The sequence below is a fragment of the Morone saxatilis genome, unplaced genomic scaffold (genome assembly GCF_004916995.1).
Source record: "Morone saxatilis isolate NCDOM2014 unplaced genomic scaffold, NCSU_SB_2.0 Contig22, whole genome shotgun sequence".
Taxonomy (NCBI): Eukaryota; Metazoa; Chordata; class Actinopteri; family Moronidae; genus Morone; species Morone saxatilis.
Genome location: NW_023339785.1, coordinates 8,983,310 through 9,000,546, shown reverse-complemented (window position 1 = coordinate 9,000,546; position 17,237 = coordinate 8,983,310). Strand labels below are relative to the sequence as shown.

Sequence of the window (17,237 nt, the reverse complement as noted above, 5' to 3'; positions counted from 1 at the left end):
ACAGAGAGAGACAGAGACAGAGATTTATTTCAATCAAAAAACCCTGACCAAAAAATAAAATTTCAAGTGCCAGGGACAAAAATATCAAAAAGTGGTCTCTTTGTGGGAAGCTTTTTTCCCATAAAGCCCAGTTTCCTTAATTACACTAATTTAAACCACAGGTCTCCATCACCTAGCAACAACTATTGTGTGAGGTCACTGTAATCAGGTAATTTTTTGCGTGGTTTATTATTCCTTTAGGAAGTTAATTGGATTGGTCGCCAGGGGTGACTTACTCACATCTGTCCAGCTGAATGAAGCAAATCCCAAACGAACAAACCTCCATGAGGTTTCCACACGTTTTGAATATGCATTTTTCAGGTCTCAGTGCATCACAATGGATTACAACGCAGTGTCCAATTGATTACTGGAAATGTCAAGGCTTCTTACTGTGCAAAGATTCTAATCACGTTCTGAAGACTATTAGTACAACAGCTTTTTCTTTGCTCACTAAAAGAAAGAAAGAAAAATAACAATTGAAGCAGTAATTAAATAATTTAATTTTACAGACCAAATCTGGGATCTCTTTGTATTTTTAAAAGTGGAATTAACAGAACTGCAAACAGGGCAGGTTATATTTAAGGTGGAATGAGGTTCTTTGTACATCAGTATTGTGTTGTTAGGAGTGATTTAAATATACATTATAGAACAACATTTTCCAAAATTGTTTTATTTTCTGCTTTTACTGCACTTCATCTGTTAAAATGCTCTTTATTTTAATAATTTATATTTTATTGCACTAAACATCTATTATATGTCTTTTGTGAGGCACTTTGTAATTGGCTTTTGAAAAGTGCTATAAAATAAGGTTATTATTATTAGGCTGAGGAGGATAAATTAAATGAAAGCTTCTTTGTTGCAGTTAAACCTGAGCCTTTTACTGTGTGGTCTATACAGATAAAGAATACTGCAAATACAAAGAAACCAGTTGTTTCAGTGTTTTACTTTGGTTAATATCAAATAGACAGATTGGCTTACTGATACATATTACTAATACTGGCCTCTAAAAATAATCATCGTCGTCCACCACGGATGCAGTGGAAGTTCCTCCCGGACCACAGCTGCCTTAAAAATCAATAAATTTGTCCTCTATTGATTGGCCAGTTTTTTAGAGGGTCTTCCTTCTGTTTAGGCCCTCAAAATCCAACGTCAGTAAGGTTGGGGCCTTGAGCTTTGAGCGGACGAGTAATCTGATTGGACTAACCTGACACTGAGGGCAGGCTTGGTGCAGCTCTGGTCGAACGCGGCAGAGCTCAAGGTGAGGAAGGCTCAGCCCGGGGATGCCGCTGAGTCTCCTTGCATTCTCCTCTGCAGTCTCCAGAGCACGTAAGCAGTACTCACAGGCTATAACAGGACACAGTAGAGCAGATGAGGTAAAACTTTACTGCAGACCTTTATGCTTTGTGTAACATTTAGGAGGATCTATTGGCAGAAATTGTATATAATACGTGTAACTACATTTTCATTAGTATATAATCACCTGACAATAAGAAAAAAGTTTCATTGGAGATCAAAGTCATCCTGAAAGCCTGATTCATCCTGTATTTGTCAAGCCTGTGTTCTGATAAAATATACAAGCTTTTGTATTCATATTGTATGTTATTTTTGTTATATATTATTGTGGGGGTGGGCGTGGTTTGCCGCTCCAGCTGGGCAGGAGAGGGAGGTGTGGGGAACCGGCTTTGGGAAGAGCGGCACCAAGGGGGGGGGTTTCTTTTTTTTGAAAGTTGATCAACCTCCGCCTGCTGATAATAATTAAAGGAACTCTACGCTTTTATCTTGGCAGTAGGTGTGCTGCGACCCCGAGAGGAGACGCGCCACAGAGGGAGTATTCCCGTACGCAACGCCAGAAGCCTGGACTGCCCAACCTATTGAAGCATTGTGAGCCCACGCTCGGAAAATGAAAAGTGTCTGTGCTGTCATAACGTCGGTGTTGATTACGTTGTGTGCTGAAGGAAACCCGTTCTGTGCGCGACCTGGCTACACTTATTCATGCATTTCAAAATTCCTTGTTCATCTCATGTCAGATGCCAGTTTAAAAAAGGTCCCAGTAAGGTTCCCCACCAATAGCATGAATACCTCCTCTAAGCACGTTGTGGTCTCTCTGAAGTAAGAATCAGAAAAATGATAAAAATTTAGCATTTAACCTTTTTTCCAACATATAAATAAAAAAAATAAAAAATAAAAAAAAAAATATATAGTAGTATAAAATCTTACTATAGTTAAGTATATTACTATATATGATATAGTATATAGTATATACCTCGACATTAGTATGTAGCGCTTGAGGTATACTATGATATAGTGATATATCACTCATATACATTAAAATATATATAGTATATATAATATATAATGTAAACAAAAGTACAGGAAACACCGTACAATCCAACATAAAAATAAAAAGAACAGTAAGAATAGAACCAAGGAAAAAAAGACAAATGTAGAGAGTTCAGAGTGGGGTATGCAGGTTCTGAAATAGGTGAGTTTTTTAGTCTTGATTTGAAGAAGTGTGAGAGCAGTGCACATTCCTGGATGTTGGTGGACAGTGAGTTCCGAGTCAGGGCCAGCCAGAGCGGACTGAAAAGCCTGCTCCGCAATGGTGAGCAAGGCGGGGCGGCGGGAGGGGCAGACCAGAGAGGTGGAAGGCAGGGAGGCAGAATCTGAAAGGGAAACGGAAAAGGGTGGCGCATGTGGCGACGGAAAGTTGGGAACCAAGATAAACCAGGAGGGGAAAGGTTTATGGATGGCTTGAATGTAAACAGGCAGGATTTCTGAAGTACGAAATTGCGCGAGTTTGACCCGGGAGCCAGTGGAGTTGCTCGGCAGAACAGGGGTGATGTGGTCGGGTGCGAGGCCTCTCTGGTGACTCGATGCGCCGAGCTGGCAGAGTTCTTGAACTAGTTGAAGTTTATGGAGGTAGGTTTTGAGCGTATGTACAAAGAGTATATGTGGAAGTTAGCAGTAATGCCAAATGCGGTAAGGCGCGTGACAAGGCTCCCTGTATCAAAGAAGTGGCAGTGGCTGTGGGAGAAGGGAGGTCTTGTTTTGTGAGCGATTAAATATTCGCGTAGATGGAGAATAATGCGGTGAATGCGTTCAATTGATATGTTATCTGGAAAGAATAATCTGGCTGTCAAGGATGACACGCCAGACTTTTTTAACCCTGAGGGCGAGGCGGAAAAGGACAGAGAAGTCTGGTCGACTGGTGAGGGAAAAACTGTCAGCTTGAAAAGACAAAGGGTTTGATTTAGGCCAATGAGAAAAGAAAAATTCGCGTTTTAACTCACCTGTTCAGTTTGAGGACAGTTGAGGAGAAGCCCAGGCGATTTGAGCTTCAGTGAGCCAGCGTCAGGTGAGGGAGGAAAAGGTGGAAAAAAGACGTCGAAATTACGGGGTTTGGCTGAGGAGGTAGCAGCTTGGTGTCCCACCATCCCACCGTAACATGAAAATGCGATTCCGTTGTATTTGCGGCAAAAAGAAATATCTCGCGCCTAAAGGGGAAGGGGTAGAATGAAGAAAGAGAAGGCGGCCCAGGACAGAGCCCCTGGGGGCCAGCAAGCCAAGTGGTGACGGGGGCGGGTGGCGGGGAAACTGAAGGAAAATCGAGTTTGCGACTGGAACTGAGTGGCGGCCTGAGAGGTAGGAAATGTGTAAAACCCCAGTCCCAAGGGGTGTGTGTGAAAAATACGCCAATGGAGATTAATGCTGTTCTGAGGAGGAATAGTGTGGGAGATGGTGTCGCCAAAAAGGCCGCACTCCAAGATCGAGGAGGATGAGAATAAAGTGAGTAAACCAAAAGAGTCGGCTGGCGCAGGAGGAGAATCGTTCTGTGATTTTGATGTAGTGCAGATTCGGGTGCTATGGAGGCGGGCCCGAAACGCAAAAAGACTTCGGCATTGTTCGTACAGTAATGTTAAGGGTCCAAATGATAATGAACTTGGAATGAATTTGGGAAGCAACAGTTTGAGCTCTCTGTGTATGTCTAAAATGTGCACATCTGACCAGCATGTTTAGCTTCCTCTCTGTGTTTTTGAGTGTGTATTCAGAAGAGAAATCCCACCTTTATATTTATACAAAGCATTCCACAGGAACTGGGCAGAGACCAGAGGCCGCTCCAAAAAAATGGCTTCTCCCTTCTTGATGCTCTTTTTGGCGAAGAGACCTTTGCCCTGAAACAATGAATAACACACTGTTCACAGATCTGTGAAAACACAGCAGCCTCGGCTTCATGTAAACCATCTGCAGCAGAATCTGAGAGCGAGCAGGAGTTAAAACACTTCCTTCGATTTGCTTTAGCAGTATTATTTCTCAGATTATGTCTCATGTACTACTGTCAGGATACAGTGTCAGCTTCAGCAAATATGACAAAAGTAACTTACTGCAGCTTTAATTGCTCTTTATATTTCAGATCATTATTACCTGAGCATAGGAAGCACTGTCTCACATATAAGTTAATTTAATTTGCCTCATTGCCTTTCCCCCATACACAGCTCTTACAGTAGGAGCAGATACAGGCTAAAGGATAAATGGGCACAGATTATTTATGAATGGACTCAATCAATAAACACTACTACAGACAGCCCTGGATGTACGGTACACCTCCTGCTTTATATCAGTGTTTATAACTGCTTAATGCTGACTTGAATCAACTATCAAATGACCCACCAACATACACTTATAGTGAGGATTAAGCTACATTTAATAACTTGCTTTATACTTACTTCCAGAGCTCGGGGGAAAGGATCCTTATATTATTGTGTTAAAACCCTATATAGTCTAGAATTGCACTGCAGGAAACACGAAACATTTGAAGTTTGAAGGAGCAGCAGATGTAGTAATAGTGAGATCGGCTCTGTCTCTCTGCCTGGCTCTGATCCACACTGACAGCCGCTCCACCGCCGCACATCCACCTCAATCCATTCAGTCTCACTAACTCTGGACACACTCACCTTAATGTTGTCTATAAACCGGACTTCCACGCAGGCGGCAACTTTACCGGGGTCCACGCAGAGGGAAAACATGTCATCCAGGGGAGCAGCCATGTTTCCGACGACCTTTTCCCTTTCAACCCTGACACTGACGATTTATGTCTGGGTACAGGCGGCAGCGACCTCTGGTGGCGGACCTGTGAACTGCGGGTTGTCTCACAGCGCAATGCTGGAAAGTTATTGTTTTATTGGAGGTGATTCAAAATAAGTATTAGTTCAACTAATTTAAATAACTTTATTCATTTATTTTCGTAAATTAAAACACTTTGTGAGTTGAAATTAAACTGTAGTAAATGTGCATTGGGATGATACAACCACTATATTATATTATTAAATATATTATATATTAAATATATTCAAGATATCCAAATTGTTTTCATATGATCATAATATAACATTCACACATATTATCTGTTAAGTTTTCTTTCACTGTTCACACCCAGCAGCTAAAATTACTATGTGCAAGAAACAACTAATTATTTTCTTCATTAATCGTTTGTTTAATCAATAAAGTTGTAGAAAATAGTACAAGTACAAGGTTTAAAAACTACTCAAAAGATGTATCAAGTATTAAAATAGTTTAATTTTCTGTCAATCAGCTTAATTGATTAATCATTCCAGCTCTGAAAAACAGTTCTCTGTCTAATACGGTGCAATATAGTACAGTATTAAAGGAGGAGAATTAAAGAATGAAATGGGAGTATTTACTAATGTAGATGGTACAAACAGTAAAACAATGAGGAGGAAATCCATCAACACTAAACAGTGAAGTGTTCTGAAAAGTCTTCACAGCAGTAAATGAAGAAAATGTGTTTATTATATAATTTTAGATAATATAGATACATGTTTTACATTGTTTGACTAGCAAACATTTAATAACCTTGTAGCATAAGTATTATACCAAACAATTAAAATACTAGTTCATAATCAGTAGTGTAATATAAAGGTTATACTTTTATATCATACAAAAGAAGTAATTCTTTAGGAATACAATAGTGGTTTAAGAAACAGTCAATAGTGGAGTAAAATGTCCTTCCTACAAGTAAGAAAGAAAGATACTTTGGCTAATATAGAAAAGAAAATACCAAGACAGTAGAATTCTTGATGTTTTTTTACATTATTCGGGTAAAATACCTGGCATGTGATAAACTGTCATTCACCAGTTCAAACAGTCTGTAAACTATACATCTACAGCACAGTCTCCACAGTATACAGCCACTGACACAGAGTGGCTTCACAATGGCAATATTGTTCCATAGAGATCAACATAGAGAATATATCAGCAGTTTCCTGGGACTTTTCTAAGACTTTTATTTTGAATATTATTGCAGTTTCCCACAGGTCAAAAATATACATGAGGGGAAGCTTTCATTCAAACCGCCCACCGTCTCTATCACAATAATACAACAAAGTAGAACCTAACTGATGGATCCACTGTGTCGATATATCAGCGGAAAACAGATCAATAAGTTAGTGACTAGCTGTTGAACATAGTGGAGCATTCAGCGGCTAGAGATACTTCCCTCAGGAGCTGGTGAGGACAAAAAACAAGTAGATATTGGACTCACATTTGCCAAGTGGTCAAAAACATGACTTTAGAGGAAGTCTCTGTAGCTCAGCATGTGCTGGATGTAGCACAAGGTCAGAAAATTATAATATCTCAATATCGTGTTTACAAAGTGGACACAAAAATTGTTATTGCAGGTTTAAACTGTATTCATAAACATTTGTCATCATTAGCAGCCATAAATAACACTTGATTGGGAAACAAATATGGCCTATATGTAGGAAACACAGTACTGGATATATTAAAATTGTATTAATGCTAAAAAACTTATCTCACAGTAAATATATCATAATTTCTATATACAGAGCTTCTTCCATGCTCCTGAAAACAGCAAAAAAAACTGTCCCCCTTTTAAAATCAAGAAAGAACCCTTGACTCAATAATTGCTGGGAATGTTTAGAGGTTAGTACATGATGATCTACAGTCTCTGCTATGGTGGAGGAACCCTACTGTAGCTTCACAATGCAGCCTCATTTCCATCCTCGCCCCCCTGTCCTCTCTGCTCCTCTCCCACACCACGAGCCTCCATCATAAACCCTTGTTGTAGGTCACCACCTTGCAATCTGTTGCCATGGCAATCTCTGGCTCCAGGCAAGACACCTCAATCTGTACAAAAAAATAACAAAACTGTGAAGACTGAAGGTAGAATTTTAGCTCTACACCTCTCCGAGTCTGCCTTTAAGCCTTGAAAATCACTTTGACTTTTTAATTAGACGTGGGAAGAGACATCTGGAATAAGAGGTGAATACAAGCTTGTGGGCCTTGACTATGCATGTCAAGTGGTGTATAAGTAATTAGATTTTTTTTTTCCATCTGGCCTTGAATCAGGAATAGAAGCAGTTGAACCGACGCGTTACTGTACCTGAGACATCTGGGGGAACAGGCTGATGGCCACAGGCAGGGAGAGGCCAAAGGTAACCAGGCACACAACGCTGTGGATAGGCAGCAACAATCTGCGGTTGCTCTGCAGAAATCTCAGCCTACACAAGTTGAGATAGTGATAAAAGAAAAACGTAAGCCTTCTGTGTGGATCGATCCCAGATGACTACTGCGAGTTATTTTTGGATCTGGAGAAAAACAGCATGTGCGGATTTGGGGGAGCTATTTTCCACAATTAGTGGGTGGGAGATTTATCTGTCTGTGTGAAAGTTCCAGTTCTGGGTTTAATGAGTCAGACTGCAGATATCCGCTTTTATTGGATTTCACAATAGAAGTATACATTCTATTTTTGTAAGAACACTTCGAGCTGTATCATTATATTTCATCCACTTTTACATTTTTGATATTTTCTCTGGCTGTGACCTACAAACGAACGAATACACTGTAAGCACTTTGGGGCACACCATATGTTGGCCCTGGTTCATTACTCGCACAAATATTTATTGTATTTGTACAACAATGCCCTACAAAGACAGAGAGCAATAAGAGCAATAACTGAAAGGATGTTGGATCTAGCTCTCTTTCTCATCCTTTTTTCTCTTTCATCATTCCCAAACTGGAGATAGAGGCCCCGACAAGGTGTCAAGTAAAATCTGAGGGGTCGTGAGATGGGGTTCAGAAGGTGGCTAGAAAGGTTGAAACCACTGATGTGAGCAGTGTTTTCATCCTGACAAATGTGTAATAATGCAGCGTTATCGGCCTGTATACCTGTATGCCTAATATACCTGTAACAATGCTGATCATCCATTAAATGTATTAACTAGGTTCTTTAAGTAATAGTATTAGTTTACTGGTTCCATCATCTTAAATGTGAATATTTTCTAGCAGTTTTAGTCCTTTATAATTATAGAGAGTGACAAGGACAAAACAAGACATTACTGTAAAACATGTGCGCTCGAGCTCTAGGAACTTGTGATTTTCATGATTTGATTGTCATTTTTCACATTTTTTATTTACTTTATTTACTTACTTACTACTTACTCATAGGCAAGTAATTGTTACTACCTAGTTATTATAAAAAACAAAACAATATATTTCTGTACCAACCTCTCTAGGTAGGACATGATGATGGGGGGCAGCACAAAGATCGGCATCGGGAGAACCACACGTGTGAAGGCGGTCTCCATGATTGCCTGGGGGAAAAGATTAGAACATTGTGCACACGCTTCATTTCAAATACTGCAATGAGTTGGATTTAATTTTCCCTTTCATGAGATCAGATGTGTGCTGAGTGACAGGACCCGAGCAGGAAATGATAGATTTTCCCATTATCAGCCATCATCACTTGCAATTCACTGAAAAAAAAAAACCCAGGAAGAGTATGAATACATTACTGTAACAATTACGCTGAGTATGCAAAAAATGCTCTCACGTGTTTTGCAGCAGTTTTGGAGGATCCCACCACATTCCCGTTGTTGTCCAGCACATCGATACCTTCAGATAGCTCATTGTGCCTCATCAGGCCCACGTTACAGATGTTTGCACAAGCTGAGGATGGAGACGGAGAGGTAACTTTTACAATTATCTGAATATACCTGCAACTGATCATCCATTAAATGTTTTTTTATGTTTTCCTGTAAGCAAAAATGGAAAACATTCACTGGTTCCATCTCAAATGTGAATATTTTCTAGTAGTTTTAGTCCTTTATAATTGTAAACATTAAAACTGTAAAACTCTTAAAGTAGTCTTAGAAAAAGGATGTCATAAGGGACTGATGGTGTGCAGAAAAATGCTATAAAAATGACATTAATGCAATTAACAACCACATTTGTAACATATGTGTGGCATCAGTAGGTTGTTGTGACTCCAACCACCAGAGGGCCACACAATTACCCCTAATAAAACTGGCACACAGGGTCCTTTGAAAACCTACCTACAGCTGGGAAAGGGACAAATCTCTGGATTATCATTCTGGTGGCAGGACTCAGCTTGTTGGCTTTCTGGATCAGCACATTCAGTCCCACCTATTAAATACAGAAAACAAGGTTGTTTCAAATAAATGTAAAATCATATGTGTTAGGATTACTTTACTGAAGCTAAAACATTAATAATAGAAACTGTACAGCTGAAACTAAACACACAGCCCTCATGTGCAGGTAAAATCCACAAAGAACAATTTTCTACTTAAATTTCAGCATCCTGAAAGAAGATATTGAAGTCACTGAACAAGAAATGCACTCACTGCAATAGAAACAGCACTGGTCACTGCTCCTACGTAGCCTTGGAGAAACTTGGATGTTGGTGTAGGCTGAGGAAGGACAAAAGAAATAAAGAAAAGAAATCACAGCTTTATACAAGGTTTACTGTCAGACTGCTGTAAACTCTCTATAGTGATATTTTGTGATATTAAAGGCTGAAAGTGAAAAAAACACACATTATATTCTTTTATACAATAAAAATCAACATCAAGTCAAAATCTAAACCACAACATTAATGTGCTGTTCAACATCCTCATTAATGTTTACATTGTTTTCAAGGTTGCTTGTTTTCCTACCGTTAGGCATGTGTATGTTACTGTTCTGGGTCAAGTGTTTATGTTCCTTTATGGCACAGTATAAAAAACAAGTGTTGATACAAATGAATAAATAAATGTCATTTTGTTGAAGTATTCAGAGAGACTATCTGAATATCCACAACAGTCCCTACCTTTGTGGCGTTGCGGTTGGCATAGTTCACACAGGCATTGTGACTCTGGTTCAGCCACTGTAGGACAGACAGAAGGGAATAACAGAAGAATGAATGAGTAGGAGAGAAAAGAGGGATAAATTGAGTCAGAAAAAGGAAAGAAGGACAAACAGTAAGGGGAAAAAAAGGAAGGAACGGTAAGAAAAGAAATAAACACACATTATTTTACAATGTCATTATCTCAGTGTAGAACAGGTAGGGGAAGCACTTATGTACACAATAAAAGTGCACTTACCAGAGGTTCAGCATGTACAATAAATGCAATGGTTTTACAATACTGATTATTTACAGTACCTGCCATATAATGGTAGACACCACAGTCTGATTTGGGAGAAGAAGGCCAATGACCTAGATGAGACCAGGGAATAAGAGCTTATTTTGGGGCAAAATAAGTCCAAAGTCTCATTTCATCTATCCCCAAACATGAACATGTAAATGGATATCTGCACAGCCAAGTTAAGTTCTGTGAAATGCATGATTAAAATGTGTGATTTTTATATGGGACTTACAATTGGTGTTCCAAATGGTACATAACCTACACAAGCGAAGAAATTAATTTCAGTGTAAAAAATGCTGACAAACGATGGAGAAACTACAACAACTTTAGCAAAGATCTTCATCCAAGGTCGTACCTGACATTCGAAATGGCATGAAGATCTTCTCTCCTGTGTCAGGATGAATGATGGCCTGCGTGCAGAGAGCATGACATCATCCTCATGCTGCCAGGAGCCCAGAGGCTTGAATGTATGGAGGTGCAGTTAAACTGGGCTGATTTATGACCGGTGGATCACTTACCTGCTTGATCTTCTGGGCTTCCCACAGCTGCTCAGGTAAGCAGTGCAGTTAAAGAGAAGAGAGATAATTAACCATTAGGTTTACGTTTTTCTTGTATTCACATCCATCAGGAACATAATAGCTCTGTAGTGTATCAGCTCAACATCAATAAAGACTGACCTGATGATCAGAGACTCCAGGTGGAAGCTTGCCATCTTTGTAATCATCCAGTAGTTTGATGCATTCTTTCAACCCTTTCTACATACAAAACAAAAGACAAATATGGGGCTTAATTAGAGTAAGAATGTACTAATATTCTGACAGTCTGGCAAGTTACAGTTTAAATAAATGTATTTGAAACATGTTTTCTTAAAAAATAAATTTAACTATTAATATTTTATCAAAATTGTTCATAACTGATGAAACATGAATCATCTGAAGAGGTAGCAAAAATTTATTGAGGTTTGATACCCAGTTGTTACCCGGTCGGTTACTTGAGTAAAATAATACCACCCTGTAAAAAATACTGTAATTACATAACATAAAAGGATAATCTACTAAAATGTGCAAAAATTGTCCCCTGTGATGGTTATACTACTATATCATTAGATTTTTATTACACCACCATTAATGTAAGAGCAGGATTTTACTTGTAGTTGGTTGAGGTGGAGCTCATTATTTAGCATCCGACTGCAACTCATGATTATTTTCATTAGGGATCAATCCGCTGATTATTGTCATTAATCGAGAAATGCAATCTCAATTGCTGAGAGCGCAAAGTGACACCTTAACAAAGCAATAATTTAAAAATGAATTTATACATTTTAAGGAAAAGCAGGGAATCTTCACATTTGAGAAGCTGCAGCCATCAAATCCATTTTATGTCAATCGACTAATTGTTTACTTATATACACTGTTGGGCAGTTAATTTATAACAAAACATATTTTATATTCGTTTCATATGTTTTGTATGCAAAAATCTTACTTTGTAAAGTAACTAGTAACTAAAGCAATTTCTCTCTGAAATGTAGTGGGGTAGAAGTTGTGGAATGAAAAGAAAATACTTAATAAAGTACACAGGCCTAAAACTTAAGAAGAGTACTTGAGTAAATGTACTTTGTTACACCATTGATAGACAAGAAGGTAGGCTTGTGTTAATACACGAGTATGAATACTGGATTGACTTTGTGCACACATCTATCAGCAATACTTTTTACAGAAGATTTTACCTCGGATACAAACAGGGTGCTCGGGTCAATGATGTCTATGAAGTGTCTCAGACGACCGAGGAATGAACTCTAAAAGAGACAGAATGATAAAGTTAATTCTTAATGAAAGTAGATACACAGTGACAGCAGACCATCCTCCCCTCTGTGAATGTTTCATTTCACTAGTCGTCTTGAGTCTGTACTGCTCACTTTGTTGTCTGTTGCCCACTGCATTTATGTATTTATAATGTCAGAGGAAGCACAGTTTCTTGTTTCCTCCACAAAGGAGGTTACGCTTTTGTGGCCATTTGTGGGTTTGTTTGGGTTTGTCAGCAGGATTACGGAAAAACTACTGTCCCAGTTTTCATGTAACTTTCATGTAAGGGTAGATGGGCCAAGAAAGAACCATTACATTTTGGAGTGGATATACAGGGGTGGATCTAGTGGGGAGGCATAAGGTGACAGTTATATCACCCCTAAAAAATGCCTTTCCGCCCCTGTTTGATGTCAAATACTGTCAAATTCAACACATTAATTTAGATAAAATGTGTCACAAAACAGAAATTAATGCATATGATTTAATGATCTGTTGCGGCCACATTTTTAGAAAAGGCTTAAATTCAATGAAGAAACACAATGTCTTCAGATTTCTAATGCCACCTTTAGATATTTCTATTAAAAACTTTACTAATGTAACAATTACTTCACACGTCACTGTAAATGTAGTAAGAAATCAGCAGGTGAAATATTAAAACAACACAGCCAATTATCAAAAGTATAAAAATGGATGACCAAGTCTTTCCTGACTGAACAATGGCACAAAATACAACTGAGAAGTAAAAGCGAAATGGGCTTTGCACTAACAATCCTGAGTAAGTTTACATGTACCGAACACATTCCTCCAAGTGAGGCTTGGAGCTGCTGGTCAAGTGCCCTGTTTTCTGTTCCCTTCACTGTCTTCATCAGCATGCCAATTGCTAAGTGTGTGTGCCAACAGTCTGAAAAGGCCCAATAGCAGTTTATGCCAAGAGTCTCTTTGGCAAACCAGATGGGCGAAAACATGGCAGCTTCAATCAGATTCCTTCTGAGACATTTATCAGTTATGAAGGCCAGAAAACACAGTGGAACAAACCTCTCTGTATTTTAATTATCTGTTCAGCACCGGGTCCTAATTGAAATGACAGGAAGTAAACATTTAGCCCTCCTAAAGACTGTAGATAAACAAAATCTATCTGTACTGTATCTCAGGATTTTCTGCCATTTCCTCATCACATGTCTCCTCCTCTGACATGCCATATGTGCTGCAGTGCTGTTTTGTAAGAGTAGGGTAGAGAGAGGATCCATGTGAGGAGCCTGCTTTAATTATGCATGAGTTTCAGCTCCCCGGAGAGTACACAACAAGGCTAGCAGAGACGGAGCGCAGTAGAAAGCACAGACAAACTGAGCAAGATTCATGCTGATTCAAAGGCTGGCCTAATTTTAACTGCTTTGACGCAAGGAACTGAAAGTGTTACAGCACCTTTATTAACCTGACATTAGCTCCAGGTTGCCGATGGAAACATTTAAAGGCTTTATTGGGATCAGATGGAAATGATTTTCTGCTGGAAAAAACATATATGCAGTGGATCAGCAGTAGGAGCTGGAAACTAAGGATTAATTACTGTCTTTCTTAAAATTATGGTGATCTAAAAGAAGAATTTGTGGTCGCCTAAAAATAGTAATTCACACGAGACAAAGGGTGTAAATTAAGTGTTATTTGGGCTCTTTTTGTGAACCATACAATATCCTGTGTTCTCAACGTCTCCTCATGTACAGCTTTGTAGTTCACTTTAGGTTCACACAACACTCTCACACATACATGCTTCACACCACCGACTCCTTGCATATCTCCACAGTCTTATTTTCTTATTAAATCAATTCATTAAATCAACTAATTTGGCTTTTCAACCTCTTGTGTGTGCGTGTGGACTCTCGTTGCAAACCTGAGCCAAGTTTGTAACATTGCTGGACAGATTATGTAACAGTGGGCCCCTAGACACGGACAAACCAACATCCTTTTGTGCTGTTTTGTTGTCATTTTTCATCTTTTTCTGATTGTTTTGCAATCTTATTTGTTGGCATTCTGCATTGCTTTGTTGTTGTTTTGCTCTTTCCAGTTGTTTCCTGTTTCTCTGTGGTTATTTTGCATCTCGTTGTGGTCATTTATTTATATCTTTGCAGCCATTTTGTGTGTTTTTAAGGTTGCTCTGTGTCTATTTGTGGCTATTTTGCATCTCTTTGTGGCAGTTTTACGGTTGTATTGCACCTGTTTTGTGTCTTTTTGTAGTTGTTTTATTGTATTATTTACAAGAAGGGTCAACAGTCACTTCAAACTGATGTAGTTCCAGTAGGCACTCTCACTCTTGTGTTTTATCACAATATGTGTGAGAAGTTAGCTCAAAATTTAAAGTAAGCTGTTTTCATTTTGTGCATTTCGATGATAATCTCTTTGATAGCTCATATCAGTTGACTTATTTACAGTCTGGACTTTGTTCTGTGCAGTGCCATCAGGTAAATCATTTCCTTTAAGCTACCATGTGCAGCTTCCTCAGTTAATGTGCCATCCTAGTGAACGTGAAGGTCACATTATCTTTCAGGGTTGACCAGTGCAAATTCATTTCTGAGGAAGGAAAATTGAGTAATGGGCTTCAGATAAGGATGGACAGCCCATTAATCTTGATCACAGATGGGCCAATCTGCAGAAAGCATCCAGAAAAAAACAAACTTGAGGGTGTTTGAGTGTGATTGGGACTAAAATAATGCACAAAATGAAGCGCACATTTGGAGAGATTGGATCAGAAATCTCCAACACCTGCGATTTTAAAGCCTGAAATAACAATAAAAGATAAAACACACGTTTATCGCTATTAACTGACAGAAAAAAATGAATACTGCCTTTAAATTAAGGCGCAAGACATCATGTTGGCTGCAGATCCTTCACACACTGATACCATCTTTGACGGAGCAGCAGCGAGGCGCAGGGTGTGAAATCTGTCAGAGGAGATGATACACAGCGATATGACACCGCCGACACACAATTATCTCCAGCAGTGAAACTATAATAAACTCAAAACTAATCTCAATCACACTCAAGAGTTCGTTATCGGCTGGAAGTTGCTGCGGTTGCATAACAGACAGGATCGGACCGCAGATCAAAGGCAACTTTCGCTACAAAGTGTCAGCAGCATCCAGAGCAGTCGGACCGGAGCAGGGCGGAGAGGATGGGGCTGTTCTCCCCTTCCCTCCCTCCCTCCCTCTCTGCGAAAGCCTTAAAAACAAAATGTCTTGAATGCATGTTGCTCGGAGGAGAGACAGCACTTACCTGGTCGTATCGGGGTCTTCCGAGCTGGAAAGCAGGACATGCTGCAGATTCCGCCATGACACCCAACTATTTATTAATGAACCGAATCATGAACGGATTTTCAAGTAGAGCGAACTACACTCAATGAGTAACTAGTGAAGCAACGAGCCGCTTTGTCTGTTGGGATGTGTAGTCTCCTCGTTTGCATTAGCGATGGCAAAGTTGAACCGCATGACTACGCGTCCCAAATAATCGATAAGGTGAAAGCTATTGCATAACTGTTCGGATTGATCCTGGGAGAGATAACAGTTGATGCGCCCATAGGTGGCCAGATTTAGGCTACCCTGTTAATCATTGTGTAAAGAGGTGTGGCCTGAAGAGAGAAAACGCGTCTGCGGGAAGATATGACCAGCTGTCTTTCAGGTTCACTTCATCATAAATAAAGAAAGAGAAGAATAAATAACCTGGAGCAGAGAAATGAAATATCTGTAACCACTCTTTCATTATGATCTTGTCATATTGTGGCCAAAGGGCAAGAGACTGCTGCTTTTAAACTGATTAAAGTCTATTAGTCCTTCATGTTATTGTAATCCTTAATCATATATCCATTACATTTGTTCCAAGGAACTAAGAAAACTAAGAAATAATAAGGAATCCCTATTTGGGTAACACATATGTAACATTTGCTTTGTCTATAGATGGTTAACAGATTATCAGTATATATAACAATTCGTGAACACACCCTGACCAACATGTGGGTGCCTACACCTAACCAAACCTACATTTGTGAAACAGTAAACAGTAATAAGCTACTGTTATAAATACTTTAGGCAGACTATCCCAAGTTATTATTTATTTCACTTCACTACGTTTTAGAGTTTTACTGCACTACATTTATTTGACTATTGAGATTTTAAATAATACAATATGACTATGAATATAGTTTGCTTCATCTTAACCAACTACAACATTCAAATTCTTAAATGCATCAATAATGCAAATGTAAAAATCTGATCACTTATAATATAAGACTGTCAGAGGCTTTCTGCTGCATGATTAGTACTTTTACATTTTATGGATAATACCTGTACTTTTACTGAAGTAAGGTTTTGAATGCTGCACTTTTACATGTAATGGAATATTTATGCAGCAGTATTGCTATTTTTACTTATTATCTAGGACATTAAGATATTTCACTCACTCTCACATCTTTACCACTAATGGGGTAGAACAATGTGAAGCTGCTGCTGAGAGTGACTGTACAGACAGCTCAGTATAAACAGGAAATGGACCAGCTCTCCCTGGGTCTATAAACAATAGGCCTGTGCTGGTATATTATGATTTAGTGCTGAATGAATGTAAACCAGCATTTCACAGTCTGAAATCGATGGTTAGAGAGAGAAAAGGGAAGTAAAGCAGCACAAAGGCAACATTGTTAACATTTGTTATAAATTCAATAGACAAAGGCAGATAAATCAGATAGGTGTATCTGTATCTGTGGAGGATTAATATCTCTAGTGAATTTTGCAAAGCAGAGGACAAGGTTCCTGCTGAACCAGCAGGTTTGCACCCAAACTGTGTAGTAAGCAGTGCTCTCTAGTGGAGAGCAGTAAGCATTGCTGCAGGATACATAACATGCATATAGTGTGTAGGATGTCATGGATTAGTCTCTACACTCTCACTGAGGTCTGCT

At 39.0% G+C, this 17,237-nt stretch overlaps 2 protein-coding genes across 2 annotated transcripts in view; both read right to left on the bottom strand.

The window, feature by feature from the left end:
* smyd5 (SMYD family member 5) overlaps positions 1–5,111 on the bottom strand; it is an 11,057-nt gene extending 5,946 nt beyond the window's left edge. Inside the window, exons 1-3 of the mRNA XM_035669536.1 lie at positions 4,992–5,111; positions 4,103–4,211; positions 1,244–1,383 (exon numbers count right to left, since the gene is read on the bottom strand). Of these exons, the coding sequence (XP_035525429.1) occupies positions 1,244–1,383; positions 4,103–4,211; positions 4,992–5,084 (342 nt within the window). The 5' untranslated portion in view covers positions 5,085–5,111. The remainder of the gene's footprint in view (positions 1–1,243; positions 1,384–4,102; positions 4,212–4,991) is intronic.
* A 718-nt stretch (positions 5,112–5,829) lies between these two features.
* On the bottom strand, positions 5,830–15,877 carry sfxn5b (sideroflexin 5b). The gene is made up of 14 exons (XM_035668738.1): positions 15,566–15,877; positions 12,226–12,294; positions 11,177–11,254; positions 11,018–11,044; positions 10,855–10,909; positions 10,732–10,757; positions 10,517–10,570; positions 10,184–10,240; positions 9,720–9,785; positions 9,411–9,501; positions 8,909–9,024; positions 8,584–8,669; positions 7,460–7,577; positions 5,830–7,203 (listed from the first exon to the last, which is right to left on the bottom strand). Exons 1-14 carry the CDS (start codon positions 15,620–15,622, stop codon positions 7,126–7,128), a joined length of 978 nt encoding a protein of 325 aa, XP_035524631.1. The 5' UTR covers positions 15,623–15,877; the 3' UTR covers positions 5,830–7,125.
* Positions 15,878–17,237: the final 1,360 nt, after the last annotated feature.

Excerpts from the sequence above, each read along its gene's own strand:
- sfxn5b (XM_035668738.1), bottom strand. The coding sequence starts at position 15,622 with ATGGCGGAATCTGCAGCATGTCCTGCTTTCCAGCTCGGAAGACCCCGA. Across the intron at positions 10,241-10,516 it reads TGTCTACCATTATATGGCAG|TGGCTGAACCAGAGTCACAA; the intron begins GTACTGTAAATA and ends TCTGTCCTACAG. Across the intron at positions 9,786-10,183 it reads CCAACCGCAACGCCACAAAG|CCTACACCAACATCCAAGTT; the intron begins GTAGGGACTGTT and ends GTCCTTCCTCAG.